This window comes from Canis lupus, chromosome 1, assembly GCF_003254725.2.
Source record: "Canis lupus dingo isolate Sandy chromosome 1, ASM325472v2, whole genome shotgun sequence".
Taxonomy (NCBI): domain Eukaryota; kingdom Metazoa; phylum Chordata; class Mammalia; order Carnivora; family Canidae; genus Canis; species Canis lupus.
Window position 1 is genome coordinate 40598875 of NC_064243.1, and position 15365 is coordinate 40614239.

The following is a 15365-nucleotide window of genomic DNA, read 5'->3' on the forward strand; positions in this document are numbered from 1 at the left end:
CACTATTGTGCTGCCTGTACTAACTTTTACCATCCCAACATCAGAATAACTCCAGCCCCAATATTAGGTGTGGAGACTCAACACTAAGAAAGATCTCATTTCTTTGTAGAGATGGATCAGTGGACAAGGGCTTGGATGAGACCCATGGCTCACCTCTCCCAAGTCCTTAGCAGACTACATTCTCCCCCACAGCTCGAGGCAAGCTTGCTATATACACTTAACTTGATATGCAGAAGTAATTAGGACTGAACTGATCACTACTAGGATGATCCATAGCCTTTTCAGGATGGATGAAGACTGGTTGGCAACTGGCACAGTTATTGATGGTGCTAAAACAAACAAAAAATAGAAGCCCTGTCAAACCTAAAAAAAAAAAAAAACCAACAACGCTGTCCTGATAATTGCCAGAGGGAATGATTTCCAGGTAAAGGGAATTAAGTATCGACTTATTCTGATGAGTGCTGAGTAATGCATAGAATTATTGAATCATTATATTGTATGTGTGAAATTAATATATACTGTAAGTTAATTATATTGTAATAAAAACAAATAAAATACCTTCTTGAACACTTACCTTCCCTAGGCAAACTATGGCATGCCCAAATTGATTCATGCTGTGGCAGTCACTCTATCAGATCCAGGTTGTGCCCTATCCTCATGGAGCTCATATTCCTACTGAGGGAGACAGCTGATGTCCACCTGGTTATCATACAGTTTTATGTGTTCACTGTGGGCAGAACTTTATGAGGGTGACAGAACTGAGGATGCTTCATTCTGTCTGGGGGAAGTTGTGAGGGCTTCCTAGGAAGTGACATTTGTGCTGTTAAAGGATAAATAAAACAGAGGAAGAAGAGAGGGCTGGAAGCACAATGATATTTATAGGTTTGGGGACTGCCTAGCAGTGCAGGGTGACTGGATCATTGGTTAGTAGGGAAGAGGGCCCCTGAGCAGAGGGAGGGGAGACAGAAAGGAGCATAGGCAGGAGGGCCTATGGCAGTCACTGACTTTCCAGTCCACCAAGAGATCAGTCAGGCAACTGATCCATCAAACCTCCAATTGCACACACATCCTCCTATCCACACAGGGAAGGCATTAGACCTATAAAGAGAGCTGCTGCAACCTCCTTACCGTGCTCATTTAGTTACTTGAAGGCTCCAGCATTTTCTCCCAATGTTCTAAGAATTCCTGAAGCCATTGATTGCAGTCTCCCATTGAGATCCTCCTGAAATAGTCTGCCATTCCCTTACTCTCCCACTCCTCCTTGATACCTCTGGCTCCAGGATTCACTACTGTCCAGCTTATTTTCATTGCATCAAAGAAGAGGGTCATTTGTCTGCTGATATTGAAGTGCTAGGACGCAGCAGTGCACCATTCCGCTTCACACTGACAAGACAGCAGTTTGTGCAGTGTGGGAGGACCTGCAATCCACACACAGTCATTGGCTTGGACTCTTTGAGCTCCCTGATCTCCCAGTAGGTCCAGCGTGTCTCTGAGGTGGGACCTATGTTGAGGTTTTGTACATGAGCCCCTTCCCTGCATGTGCTGTGCTCTTTCCCTCTCTTGCTGACTGCCTCCATCTCCCCAGCCCCTTCCTCTACTTACCCTTGGTCATGTTGTTCTCCAGTTTGATGTCAGGCAGGATCATCCTGAGCTCTTGCCCCACATCTGCCAGCATCTGGGTCAATTCTGTCCATGCTTTGGTGGCATTTACCTTCTTCCCCAGGAGACCCAAAGGTCTGACCTTGCTGCTATCACTGTCATACTGAAGGAAAGGCTTTTTATCCACTGAGCCCTGCACTTCATACCAAGGGTGTTCAGGTCTGGCCTGAGATTTGACGGTGAGGTTGAGGCAGAGAGAATGAGCATCTGTGAAAGAAAAAGGCAACTGGGGTCCCAAGACTCTCTGAAAGGCCTACTGCAGAGAAAGGGGTCTCCATCCCAGCACCCTCCATCTTCTGCATCCTTAGTCCCCATCTCTTATGGCTGAGCTTCAGTAAAGCACTTTGATACTACCTGCCATAGAGCCCTCGAAGGGCACATACTGTTTCCAGAAGGATATATGTGACAAATACTTTAAGTGACATCTGCCAAGTTCTTAGGTAGAGAAACTACAAGGCACTGTCTGCCCTCCTGGGACTTGAAATCTAGCTAACAGAGAGGACTTTCAACAGAAAGGGAAAAAAAAAGACACCATAGGATGCATGCCAGATTCATGATGGTTCCTGGGTAACCTGAAGAGGCTTTCTGGAGTAGAAGGAGGGAACTGGCAGGAGACAGAGAGCTGCCCTATGGGAGGAGCACAGTACAGGCAGAGTGCCTTAGACTGGGGTCCCTGTCCTTAAGAGCACAAGGATAGAGGCGGCTTCTTCCGAGCGGCTGCAAGTTAGCTGCATATGTTGAAGGATACAACCAGTGGAATTGCTACCTTTTGCAAGATTGAAATCATGGCAGGTCCAGAAACTGATGCCCAATTCCATTTCACTAGCATCAAAAAATATTTCAACTCTTATACTCTCACAGGTAGAATGAATTGTGTATTGGCCACATACGGAGGCATTGCTTTGAAGATTTTATACTTCAAATTAAGGTCTAAAAAAACACCAGCTGTGAAAGCAACATAAATGGACTTTAACTTGGACCTCATCTGTTAAGTTCCCATGCTTGGAGAAGCTAATGTCAACTCATCATGTGATACTCAATTTGTACAATAAATTATGAACCTGGAAAAAAAAAAAAGCACAAGGATAGCTTGGTACTTGCCTGAGACATGGGGAAGCCCCATGTCTTCCTCCCCTTTCTTATCTCCGAGCCAGGTCCCCAGATCCCAGGATACTCACAGTCTTCCAGGCTTGTGCCAGTGGCAGCAATGACAAAAGACTGGCAATGTAAGATACTGGCCACATTCCTGATGAGCACACCCTTGGAGAGTAAGAGGCAGGAAGTGGCTGCGGGGCAGGTACCTCCCAAAGTCATCACATCAACGTGGTTGAAGGCTCTGCTGGAATCAGACAGGAGCAAGGTGTGCTGAGGGAAAGTTTTGTACATGGTCAAAATATGATTACTCATTAAAAAAAAAGAAAAGACATCACAAAGCAAAGTTCACCACTCTCCTCAAAACCCCTTCCAGTGTGAGTGCGACTGTTGACGATAAAGTGAGTTCCTTTCCTCTCCACCCGTCACACACTCCCACCCCCATCGCCGCCAACTTCCTATTCCTGTCTTCCCACTGCCTCTTCTCCTCTCCTGATTTTCCCATCTCCTCCTCCATCTCCCCACATTTTCTCCCCTCTCCCCTCTCCCACCCCTTCCTTGTCTACTGGATCTCTTCCCTCATAACTGATAGAGATTCACTTTCACCAAGCGCACACTGGTTAATTGAAGGAGCTGGAGACACATAGCACCTGGTCTATCATCAAAGATGAGTTGACAATCAAGTCCAAAATCCCCTGGGAGCCAAGACTTATGGACCCAAGAAAAGCCAAGTAGTTCATCATTAGAAAAAGTCTTAGGGCTCTGGCTTTGGAGTGTGAAAATTAGTCTAAGAACAAAGATTTGGTGTCACTTTGAAATTTCTCATGTCATTTTTCTCTTGAAAGTTCCTCTTAATTAAAAGACCCGATGTTTTTAAGCCTATTTTCACCCCTCACTTTTACAGCTGTCCCACCTATTCCATCCAATGATCTTAGCCAGCTTGGGCTGCTATAACAGAATAGCATGTGCCAGGTGGCTTAGAAAGTAAATATCTATTTCTCAGTTCTGGAGGCTGGGGAGTCTAAGATCAAAAGGCCAGAAGATCTGGAGTCTAGTGAGGCCCCCTTCCCAGCTTGCACACAGCAGTTTTCTCCTTGTGTCTTCACCTGGCAGAGAGAGGCAGGCTACAACAAGCAATTCTGAGTGTCCTTAAAGCCTATAGAGGCTCCACCGTCACATCCCAATTACTTCCAAAAGACTCCCATTCTATTACCTTCATGTTGGGGATTTCAACATGAATTTTGGAGGGACAAATTCAGTCCATAAAATCATCTGTCCATCACATTTAAGTTCTCACTATGTGCCTGGCATTCTGCTGGCTATTTAAAATGCAAGTCACATCCATTTGGTGATAAATTGTGAGTCAGATTATAGGGCTTTCCTGATATCTATTAATTGGTCTGCATTACTGGCCTTCTTTTATCCAGATCAAACATGTTAGAGTAGGCAGTTAATTTTTAACCAAATAGCTGGAGGTCACCAATGAGGAAGTCAGGGGCAACTCTTAGAAATGTAAGAAGCCTGCCTGGTCGAACTTCATGAGAAGAAGCCGAAGCCAAATCAAACCAGCCAGGCTCAAGATGGTGGTGCCAAATCAAAGCCTTTCCTGCTTATGTCACTCATCCCGTGTGTTGCATGTCTATCCTTGATTTCTTTCTCAGGACAAGACCAAGAACTTTCAGTGACTCCTTGGGATGGTCTGGGTTGAGGCCCCAGGGCCCAGGGTCTCCCTAAATCACCCAGCAACAAACAAACTTCAAAGAAAGTACCCATAGACTGTGCAGGATTTTCTCTCTGGGAAAAGGGGGCTGTTTGCCCAGAGGAATCAGGGTCCGTGTGTCTGAAGGGGCTGGTAATTACATCCAATGTCCCCTGGCAAGTGAAGTTGGATAACCTCCATCTGAGAACATGTTTCTACCCCCTGTCCTGGCAGAAGGATCACAGATTCCTGTAGAGCCCGTTCTGTGTATACCTTGCTACCTGTGGGCAGGGAGGGTGACAGCTGCTAGTTCTTCTAGAGTGGCAGGTCCATGAATAGAGTATGTGTGACACTGACTCCATTAGCTTCTTTCAGGGGCCAGTATTTTCCACAAGCCACTGCGTAAATGTGTTTGAGGTCCCAAATCTAAGCCTAAGCTGGAGGCAGTACCTTGAATCCACACGAAGACGTAAACAGCACTGGTGAAGGCAGCTACATGGTAAAGACGACAGACACTACAAATTTACTCTTTTTGTAATTAATTATTTTCTATTGATTTTTGGAAAAATTGAGACGTACCCGACATATAACATTGTATTAATTTCAGTTTACAACATAATGATTTGATGTCTGTAAATTCGCTACCTGATTTAAAAGACAATTGCCTAAGCACCAATGATAAACCTGTTTGGTTTAAAATGTATGTGGGTTTAAAATGTATAGAGAAATAATCTGTATAACAGTAATGGCACAAAGGGGGAGGAAGTCAAATAATAATGGCGCAATGTTGGTGTTATTCTGAACTAGATTGGTTTAGGTGGACTCGCTAATTGTAATCCCCAGGGCAACTAGTTAAGAAAAAGAAAAAAGAGGAAAAGAAACAGCAAGGGGATAGGAAATAGTTAAGAGGCAAGTGGTTTATTGGGCATGGACCCCGTAGAATATAAAAGATGAAGGAACTAGAATTGTCCAAGGAAAAACTGTAGATCATTATGCAGGTTTGGATACAGTGTTCAGAAGGGAAACTCTAAAACAGAAAAGACTAAGTCAGAAGGAGCAGACCACCATCCATGCCTATCTAGCAATGTTCCCTACCGGCTCCTCATCCATAATGGTTTCCATCCGTAATGGTTTCCACACTTCATCCATGAACCTCCATAGTCACAGGCACAGAGGCTTATGCCCCCACACATGTACCCCTCATCTCACACCATCATCCACACTGACTCCATCTCCATAGTCTGAGGACATAAAGGAGGGTTCCCATTTCTCCACATCCTCCTCCACATGCTCCACATCAGTGTCTTGTCTTCTTGATGCTAGCCATCCTAGTAGATGTGAAGTGATATCTCTTTGTGGTTTTGATTTTCATTTCCTTGGTGTCTCACCATACTAAGGAACTTTTCGTGTGCTTATTGTCCATTTGTATACTGTTTTGGAGAAATGCACACTCCAATCCTTGTCCTATTTTTAAACTGGGTTATTACCTCCGTATTATTCCATGTAAGAATTCTTTATATATTCTGGATACCAGCCTTACCAGATATACTATTTGCAATTATTTTCTCTCAGCCTGTAGGTTGTCTTTTTTACTTTCTTGATGGTGTCTTTGAAGCACAAATATTTTAAATTTTGAGGAAGTCAAATTAACCTTTTGTTGTTGTTACTTGTGCTATTGGTATATTTAAGAAGGTTTTTCCAAACAAGTTCACAAAGACTTACTTCTATGTTTTCTTCTAATGCTTTTATAGTTTTATCATATGTATATATATATGTATATACACACATATATACATATATGTGTATATATGTGTACACACACATATATGTGTATATATATGTATATATACATATATACACACACACACACAGTTTGGGTTAATTTTTTGTGTATGGTGTGAAGGGTAGTAGAATATGGTATCCTCAGATATATTGCTTTGACATATAGATTATTTTGAGCCGAAGCATTTGAGAAACAGCTAATGCAGGGAAAGGCTGTCTCTGAGCACACCTCCACATCCAGTTTGTCTAAAGACAGATACTCCAAAAGGAACTCAGATGTCAACAATCTCCTGGTATCCAGAGAGGACTGACTCATCATAGGTGTGGAGACTAGAAGTTCACACATCACACAAGGACAACTTTGCCACAAACTATTTGCCTCTTATCTATTCTGAGGGCTCATTCATCTTTCCAAAAAAAATCAGCTACTCTCTCCTAAAAGGCCTACATCCCTGCTCCCCTTTCCCTATTAATATGCCACTTAATCCTGCATTTTAAGCCCCCTCCAGGAGTTACTAATTTTTCCCTGGGTATCACCCCTGTGTACATGAGGTATATATTTTAATAAACTTCAGTTTGTTAAGGGGCAGAGTTAGTTAAGAGGCAGAGGGAGAGAATCTTAAACAGGCTTCCCATGACCCTTTGTTAGTGACCTGAGCTGAAATCAAGAGTTGGAAGCTCAATGGACTAGTCATCCAGAGAACTGCACCTTAATTTTAATCAAAGATATCATCTGAGACTTCTGAGTGACTCAGTGGTTGAGCGTTTGTCTCAGGGAGTGATCTCGGGATTGATTCTCATATCTGGCTCCATGCATTGGGCCTGCTTCTTCTTCTGCCTGTGTCTCTGCCTCTCTCTCTCTCTCTCTCTCTCTGTGTCTCTCATGAATAAATAAATAAAATCTTAAAAAAAATCAGATATGATCTCAGTCAGTTAAGGATATCACATTAAATTGCAAATTCAAAGAAGCAGCTTCAAGTATGCCTTCAGCTTAGGTCATGATCTCAAGGTCCTGGGATTGGGCTGAGTCAGGCTCCCTGATCAGTGGGGAGTCTGCTTCTCCCTCTCCCTCTGTCCTTCCCCCTGCTTGTGCTTTCTAACTCTAGTGCTTGTGCTTTCCCTCCCCCTGCTTGTGCTTTCTCACTCTCTCTGCTCTATCTCAAATAAATACATAAAATCTTTTTTTAAGGATATAATCTCCAACAAGCAGGGACCCCACCTCTCCACCACCCTCTCATCTTCACAGGAACTGTTGCCATCCTAACAACCATTATGTAGTTATATTACGCAAGAGAGAATTGAGATTACTCAATTTATAGACCTGTCACATATGGTGGAGGTGTGGATGGTAGTGTTGAAAAGCAAACAGGAAATGAAAATCCTTATCTAGACTTGAGTCCTAAAAAGATGTCATTCCCAGAATCTGGTGTTTCCAGTTTAATGAAAACATTTCGTTCTTTCCAAATTTACTGATCATCTAGCATGAACAGCCACTAAGAATTTTTTGGGACACACAGGTGGATGAGGGATGGGCCCATCAGCAGGAAGCTCAGGTATCTACATGAAGGAAGACAGCCTATTAGGACACAATGGGACAGTGTTTCTGTGCTCAGAGCTTTCAAAGTTTAGAAGGATAGGTGATCCCTTCTATCTAGAAGAGGTGGAAAGTGTTCATAGAAGGTGATTTTTGAGCTGAGTCTTGAAGGATTATTAGAACTTGACTAGGTAGTAATATGGAGAAAGAGAATTCTAGGCAGGGGATGAGCATGAGCAAAAGGCCCAGTGGCAAAACTGTGCACTTAGATTTCAGGAATTCCAGGTGACTCATGCATCAGATAATGGGGTACGAGATCTGCCTACCCCAGTGAGGTAGTATGGGATAGATTGGATGGTGGAAAATTCCTTTGGCCGGCATTGATTCCCCTGAGAAAGTCTACCAGGAAATCTGTGAGTGACTCATTCACACACACACACACACACACACACACACACATTCACTTGTACTTACACCTAGGAAAGGCATTAAATCTCTTCCCAAGTGAATTACCATATCCTTGCCACCCATCTCAGTTACCAGAGAAGTTGAGCAAGGATGATCCTGACTGACATTGAGCTGGAGAAAGTATGGGCCCAGGGAAAGGCATGCCAAGAAGCAGGCCCTGAAGACCATGGGGGTCATTTGCTGGGCTTGCTGCAGCAGCTCAATGTCAGTCAGGATCATCCTTGCTCCACTTCTCCTTGCACGATTGGATCTGATCTGACCACACCTTTATGGCATTTACTTCTCTTAGAGAATGAAGGGTTTGAACCTGTTACTGCCACTATCCCAATGAGATGAAAGACTTTTATCTATAGCCCTGCGGAGCCCTCCACCTTGTACTGGGACTTGGCTGGATGTGACTGTGAAGTTGCAGGGAGGACAGTAAGAGCTGGGGAGAGAAAAATTCAAGCGATAGCTGGGATGGGAGTGTTACAGATTCAATGTCTGTCCCCCCTTTCAAAATTGACACCCTGAACCTAACCACCGAAATGATGGTATTTGAAGGTGGGCCCTTTGGCAAGTGGCGAGGCTATGAGGATAGGCCAGGAATGGGACTAGTGCCCTCATGAAAAAGACCGTGGGGGCTCTCAGAAAGAGGTCGGAAGAGCAGGGGATGCTAATTTTGTCTGCTCCCTGGAATTCAGCTAGACAGCTATCAAGTCATTCTGAACACTTGAGAACTCAACTGGAGATCTAAGAAAAGAGTTGCTGCCATTCTACAAACAGAAAAGCGACCACTTTTTGCAAGGTAGAAGGTGCAGAGAAGTGAATCCGAGGTGGTATGTTAACTGCAGAGGGAGGGAGCCTCTGTCAGCAGGTTACCTGAAATGCTAGGGCAGCAGAGCGCAAAATTGGAACTTTTAGACGTCTGCTCTGGTGTGGGCCGTCCCTACCTGAAAGGCACTCAGGTGGTGAATTGGGGGCGGAATCTTCGGTGGGACAGTGTGGTCTCAGGACCCCCAGGGTCACAGAAAGAACGGAGGTGCCTGAGTGCAACGGAGTTCCCAAGCATTGGATGTGGAGGCCGGCTGCAATCAGTGAGCCCAGGAATGGGCCCTCAGCTCTGTGTTGCCATAACCAGAATCGCATCGGGATCAGGCGACAGCTCTCTGTCGGAGCAGGGGCCCAGCAGGCGGGGGAACCAAGGGGAGACCCCCCTCACCCCTCAGGAGGAGCCGCAAGGGAGCGCACTACAGGAGTCTGCAGGGTTTGGCGACTCCAAGTGGGACCTAAGAGAGAAACGCTGGGTCACAGGCTAGGTGAGCATGGGAGTGCGGACAGAGGCCTGGGGGACCCCAGAGATTGACTGCTTTTCCCTGAGGGCGCGCGAAGGAGTGGGGGGCGCAATCTTTCAGCTCTGGGTCTGGAGCAGATCTGGGCGCTGCCATTTCATCCCCCAAATTGGGCTGAATGTCTTCAGGCAATAAACAGCCACAGAGAGCATTCTGGAGCCACTTACACTGAGCCTATAGCCCTGGCGAGGGCGCGGATCTACCTGAGTAAAGGCTCCTGAAAGTCAGTGCAACAGGCCCCTCCCCCAGGTCAGCCAGAGCGTCTGGCTAAGGCCAAGTTTACTGATCACAGGGAGCTGCAAAATTCCAGGGCTTGTATGTGTGTGTATGTGTGTGTGGGGGGGGGGGGGGGGGAGGGGAGAAGAGTATATAGAATTTGTAGTTTTACCTCATGATTTTTTTTAGTCTTTCACTTTCAACATTTTTTCCTTTTCAGCTAATTTCTTTATCAACTCTTTTTAAAAAAATCTTTTTTAATTTTCATGTTTACATTTACATTACATTATATATATATATATATTTTTTTTTCATTTTTGGCTTCCTTTCAGTGTATTCCATTTTACTTTTGTATATACATAAATTTCCCTTTCTTTACAATTTTGGGATCTAGTTTCTTCTAACAAACAGACCAAAATACATGCAGGATCTAGTTCATTGTTCTGTTCACTTTCCATTTGATTTTCTTTTCTTTTTTCTTTCTTTTTTTTCAGTCTCTTATCTAATCTGATTTGTTTAGGGAATATTTCCCCCTAATCTTTTAATATATTCCCCCAAAATATTTCTGTATTTTTGTCCTCCTTTTCATCTATTCTTCTCTGGACATAATGACAAGTTGGAAGTACCCACCCCCAAAAAGAGAACAAGATGCAGTATTCATTGACAGGGACTTAATTAATAAGGATGTAAGTAAGATGTCAGAGCTAGAATTCTAAACAATGATTATAGGATGCCTGGGTAGCTCAGTAAGTTAAGTGTCTGTGGTGACGAAGCTCTGGTCATGATCTCAGAGTCCTGGAATTGAGCCCTGCATCAGGCTCCCTGCTCAGCAGCCTGCTTGCTTCTCCCTCTGCCCCTTCCCGCCACTCGTGCATGCTTGCTTTCTCTTTCTCTCTCCTCCCCTCTCTCAAATAAGTAATATCTTAAAAACAACAACAAAAACGATTATAGGGACATCTGGGTGGTTCAGTGGTTGAGCATCTGCCTTTGGCTCAGGGTGTGATCCTGGCATCCCGGAATTGGGTCCCACATTGGGCTCCCTGCATGGAACCTGCTTCTCCCTCTGCCTGTGTCTCTGCCTTTCTTTATCTCTCTCTTGAATAAATAAATAAAATCTTTAAAAAACAAACAAACAAAAATGATTATAAAGATACTAGCTAGGCTTGCAAAAAGCATAGAAGATACTAGAGAATCCCTTACTGGAAAAATAAAAGAACTAAAATCTAATCAGGTTGAAATAAAAAAAGGCTATAATGAGATGCAATAAAAAATGGAAGCTCTAATTCTTAGGATAAACAAGGCAGAAGAGAGAATTAGTGATACAGAAGACAAAATGGTGGAGAATAAAGAAGTCGAGAAAAAGAGAGATAAACAACTACTGGATCAGGAGGGGAGAATTTGAGAGATAAGTGATACCATAAAGGAAAACAATATTAGAAAAATTGGGATCCCAGAAGAAGAGGAAAGAGGGAGGAGGGCAGAAGATGTTTTTGAGCAAATTCTAGCTGAGAACTTCCCTAATCTGGGGAAGGAAACAGGCTTTCAGGTCCAGGGGACACAGAGAACCCTCCCTCAAAATCCATAAAAGTAGGTCAACACCTTGACATATAAGAGTATAAAGCTTGCAAATTTCAGAAACATTGAGAAAATCCTAAAAGCAACTTGGGATAAGTCCTTAACCTACAAGTGTCGAAGGCAGCAGCAAATCTATCCAGAGAGACCTGGCAGGCCAGAAAGGACTGGCATCGTATATTCAGGGTACTAAATGAGAAAAATACGCATCCAGGAACACTTTATCAAGGCTGTCATTCACAATAGAAGGAGAGATAAAGAGCTTCCAGGACAAACAGAAACTGAAAGAATTTGTGATCTCTAAACCAACCTTGTAAGGATATTAAAGAGTATCTTTAAGTGAAGAGATCTCCCAAAAATAACATTCACTCCCTGCAATAGACCGATCACCTAAGATCAACAGGAAACAAGGGCTTTGAATAATATGCTGGACCAGATGGACTTCACAGATATATTCAGAGCATTCCATCCTAAACCAACAGAATATAAATTCTTCTTAAGTGCCCATGGAATATTCTCCAGAATATATTATATACTATAGATTACAGAATAGATTACATACTGGGTCACAAATCAGGCCTCAATTGGTACAAAAGATTGGAATCATTCCCTGCATATTTTCTGTCCACAATGCTTTAGAACTTGAACTCAGTCACAAGAGGAAATTTGGAAGGAACATAAATACATGAAGATTGAGGAGCACCCTACTAAAGAATGAATGGATCAACCAGGAAATTAAAGAAGAATTTAAAAAATTCATAGAAACAAATGAAAGTGAAAACACAACTTTTCAAAACCTTTGGGAAACAGCAAGGGCAGTCAAGAGGGAAGTAAATAGCAATAGAAGTATATCTCAAGAAACAAGACAAGTCTCAAATACACAACCTAACCTTACACCTAAAGGAGCTGGAGAAAGAATAAAGACTAAAAACCCAGCAGGTGAAAAGAATTAATGACCTCAATGAAATAGAAACTAAAGAACAGTAGAAGAGATCAATGAAAGTAGGAGCTGATCCTTTGAAGGAATTAATGAGATCCATTAAGCTTTTCCCAGACTTCTCAAAAAGAAAAGAGAAAAAACCTAAATAAATATAATCATGAAGGAGAGGAGACATCACAACCAACATAGAAGAAATACTATTATAAGACATATTATGAGCAACTATATGTCAACAAATTAGGCAATCTGGAAGAAATGGATGCATTCATAGAGACATATAAACTACCAAAACTGAAACAGGAAGAATAGAAAACCCAAACATGCCCATAACCAGCAAGGAATTTGAAGTAGTAATCCAAACTTATGGAACAAACAAGAGTCCAGGGCCAGATGGGAATTTTCATGGGAATCCTATCAAACATGTCAAGAATTAATACCTATTCTTCTGAAGCTATTTCAAAAGATAGAAATGGAAGGAAAAACATCCAAACTCTTTCTGTGAGGTCAGCATTACCTTGATCCCAAAACCAGACAAAGACCCCAGCAAAAGGAGAATTACAGACCAATATCCCTGATGAACATGGATGCAAAAATTCACACCAAGATACTAGCCAATAGAATCCAATGGTACATTAAAAGGGTTATTGACCACGACCAAGTGGGATTTATTCCTGGGCTGCAAGGGTAGTTCAACACCCACAAATCAATCAATGTGATACACTACATTAATGAAAGAAAGGACAAGAGCCATCTGGTCCTCTAGCTGCAGAAAAAGCATTTGACGAAGTATAGAATTATTTTTTTAATTTTCTAAATTTTATTTTAGTCCAATTGATTTACATATAATGTATTATTGGTTTCAGAGGTAGAGGTCAGTGATTCATCAGTCTTATATAATGCCCAGTGCTTATTACATCACGTACCCTCCTTAATGTCATCCAGTTATTCCATCACCCTGCTTCCCTCTAGCAACCCTCAGTTTGTTTCCTATGATTAAGAGTCCCTCATGGTTTGTCTCCCTTTATGATTTTTGTCTTTTATTTTTTCTTCTCTTCCCCTATGATGCTCTGGTTTGTTTCTTAAGTTCCACATAGCATCCTATATTGATTAAAATCCTTCACAGTGTAGGGATAGAGGTTACATACCTCAATATAAAAAATTCATATACAAAAGGCCCACAATGAATATAATTCTCAATGGGGAAGAACTAAGAGCTTTTCCCCTAAGGTCAGGAACACGACAGGGATATCCACTCTCACCACAGTTGTTCAACATAGTACTAGAAGTCCTAGCCTCAGCAATCAGATAACAAAAAGAAATAAAAGGCATCCATATCGGCAAAGAAGAAGTAAAAATCTCACTCTTCCCAGATGACATGATACTTTATGTGGAAAACCCAAAAGCCTCTACCACTAAAATTGTTAGAATTCATTTTTTTTTAACTTTATTTATTTATGATAGTCACAGAGAGAGAGAGAGAGAGAGAGAGAGAGGCAGAGACACAGGCAGAGGGAGAAGCAGGCTCCATGCACCAGGAGCCCGACGTGGGACTCGATCCCGGGTCTCCAGGATCGCGCCCTGGGCCAAAGGCAGGCGCTAAACCGCTGCGCCACCCAGGGATCCCAAAATTGTTAGAATTCATACAGGAATTCAGCAAAGTGACAGATTATAAGATGAATGCACAGAAACAATTTGCATTTCTATACACTGAGACAAAAGAAAGAGAAATTAAGGAATTGATTTAATTCACAATTGCACCAAAAATCATAAGATACCTGGCAATAAACCTAATCAAAGAAGTAAAAAGATCTATATTCAGAAAACAATAGAACACTCATGAAAGAAATTGAGGAAGACACAAAGAAATGGAAAAACATTCCATGCTCATGGATTGGAAGAAGAAATATTGTTAAAATGTCTATGCTACCCAGAGCAATCTATATATTCAATGCAATCCCTATCAAAATACCATCAACTTTTTTCACAGAGCTGGAACAAATAATCCTAAAATTTGTATGGAACCAACAAAGATCCCAAATAGCCAAAACAATGTTGCCAGAGAAAACCAAAGCAGAAGGCATCACAATTCCAGACTTCAAGCTGGATCACAAAGTTGTAATCATCAAGACAGTATGGAACTGGCACGAAAACAGATGCATAGATCAATGAACCAGAATAGAGAACCCAGAACTAGACTCTCAACTCTATGGTCAACTAATTTTTGACGAAGTAGGAAAGAATATCCAATGGAAAAAAGACAGTCTCTTCAACAAATGGCTTTGGGAAAATAGGACAGCCACATGCAGAAGAATGAAACCGAGCCATTTTCTTATACCCTACACAAAAATAGACTCAAAATGGATGAAAGACCTAAATGTCAGGAATCCATCTAAATCCTAGAGGAGGAGGCAGCCCTGGTGGCTCAGTGGTTTAGCACCGCCTTCAGCCCAGGGCCTGATCCTGGAGACCTGGAATCGAGTCCCATGTTGGGCTCCCTGCGTGGAGCCTGCTTCTCCCTCTGCCTGTGTCTCTGCATCCCTCTCTCTTTCTTTATGTCTCTCATGAATAAATAAATACAATCTTTTAAACAAATAAATAAATAAATAAATAAATCCTAGAGGAGAATGTAGGCAGCAACTTCTATGACCTCGGCCACTCCTACTCCTTGCTCTACACATCTCCAAAGCCAAGGGAAACAGAGGCGTAAATGAACAATTGGGACTTGATCGGGATAAAAAACTTTTGCACAGCAAGGAAAACAGTCAACACAATTAAAAGGCTACCTATGGAATGGGAGAAGATATTTGCAAAGTCTTATCAGATAAAGGGCTAGCATCCAAAATCTCTAAGACACTTACCAAACTCAACACCCAAAGAACAAATAATCCAAACAAGAAATGGGCAGAAGACATGAACGGACATTTCTCCAAAGAAGACATACAAATGGCTAATAGACACATGAAAAAATTGTTGAACATCACTCAGCATCAGGGAACTACAAGTCAAAACCCCAATGAGATACTGCCTCACAGCAGTAGTCAGAATGGCTAAAATTAACAAGTCAGGAAATGA

At 42.4% G+C, this 15365-nt stretch overlaps 2 protein-coding genes across 2 annotated transcripts; one reads left to right on the top strand and one right to left on the bottom strand.

The window, feature by feature from the left end:
- Positions 1-1137: 1137 nt before the first annotated feature.
- LOC112643455 (retinoic acid early transcript 1E-like) lies at positions 1138-2020 on the bottom strand. Its single transcript, XM_025421462.1, has 4 exons — positions 2014-2020; positions 1603-1866; positions 1434-1501; positions 1138-1350 (listed from the first exon to the last, which is right to left on the bottom strand). Exons 1-4 carry the CDS (start codon positions 2018-2020, stop codon positions 1138-1140), a joined length of 552 nt encoding a protein of 183 aa, XP_025277247.1.
- Positions 2021-2401: 381 nt separating this feature from the next.
- On the top strand, positions 2402-2736 carry LOC112643789 (ATP synthase membrane subunit K, mitochondrial-like). The gene has a single exon (XM_035706840.2). The coding sequence runs from the start codon at positions 2445-2447 to the stop codon at positions 2619-2621; it is 177 nt and encodes a 58-aa protein (XP_035562733.1). The 5' UTR covers positions 2402-2444; the 3' UTR covers positions 2622-2736.
- Positions 2737-15365: the final 12629 nt, after the last annotated feature.

Coding starts and splice junctions, on each gene's coding strand:
- LOC112643455 (XM_025421462.1), bottom strand. Junction 1,502..1,602: donor GGAGAACAACATGACCAAGG/GTAAGTAGAGGA, acceptor ACCTCAACATAG/GTCCCACCTCAGAGACACGC. Junction 1,351..1,433: donor AAGAGTCCAAGCCAATGACT/GTGTGTGGATTG, acceptor GCTGCGTCCTAG/CACTTCAATATCAGCAGACA.
- LOC112643789 (XM_035706840.2), top strand. CDS start 2,445: ATGGCAGGTCCAGAAACTGATGCCCAATTCCATTTCACTAGCATCAAA.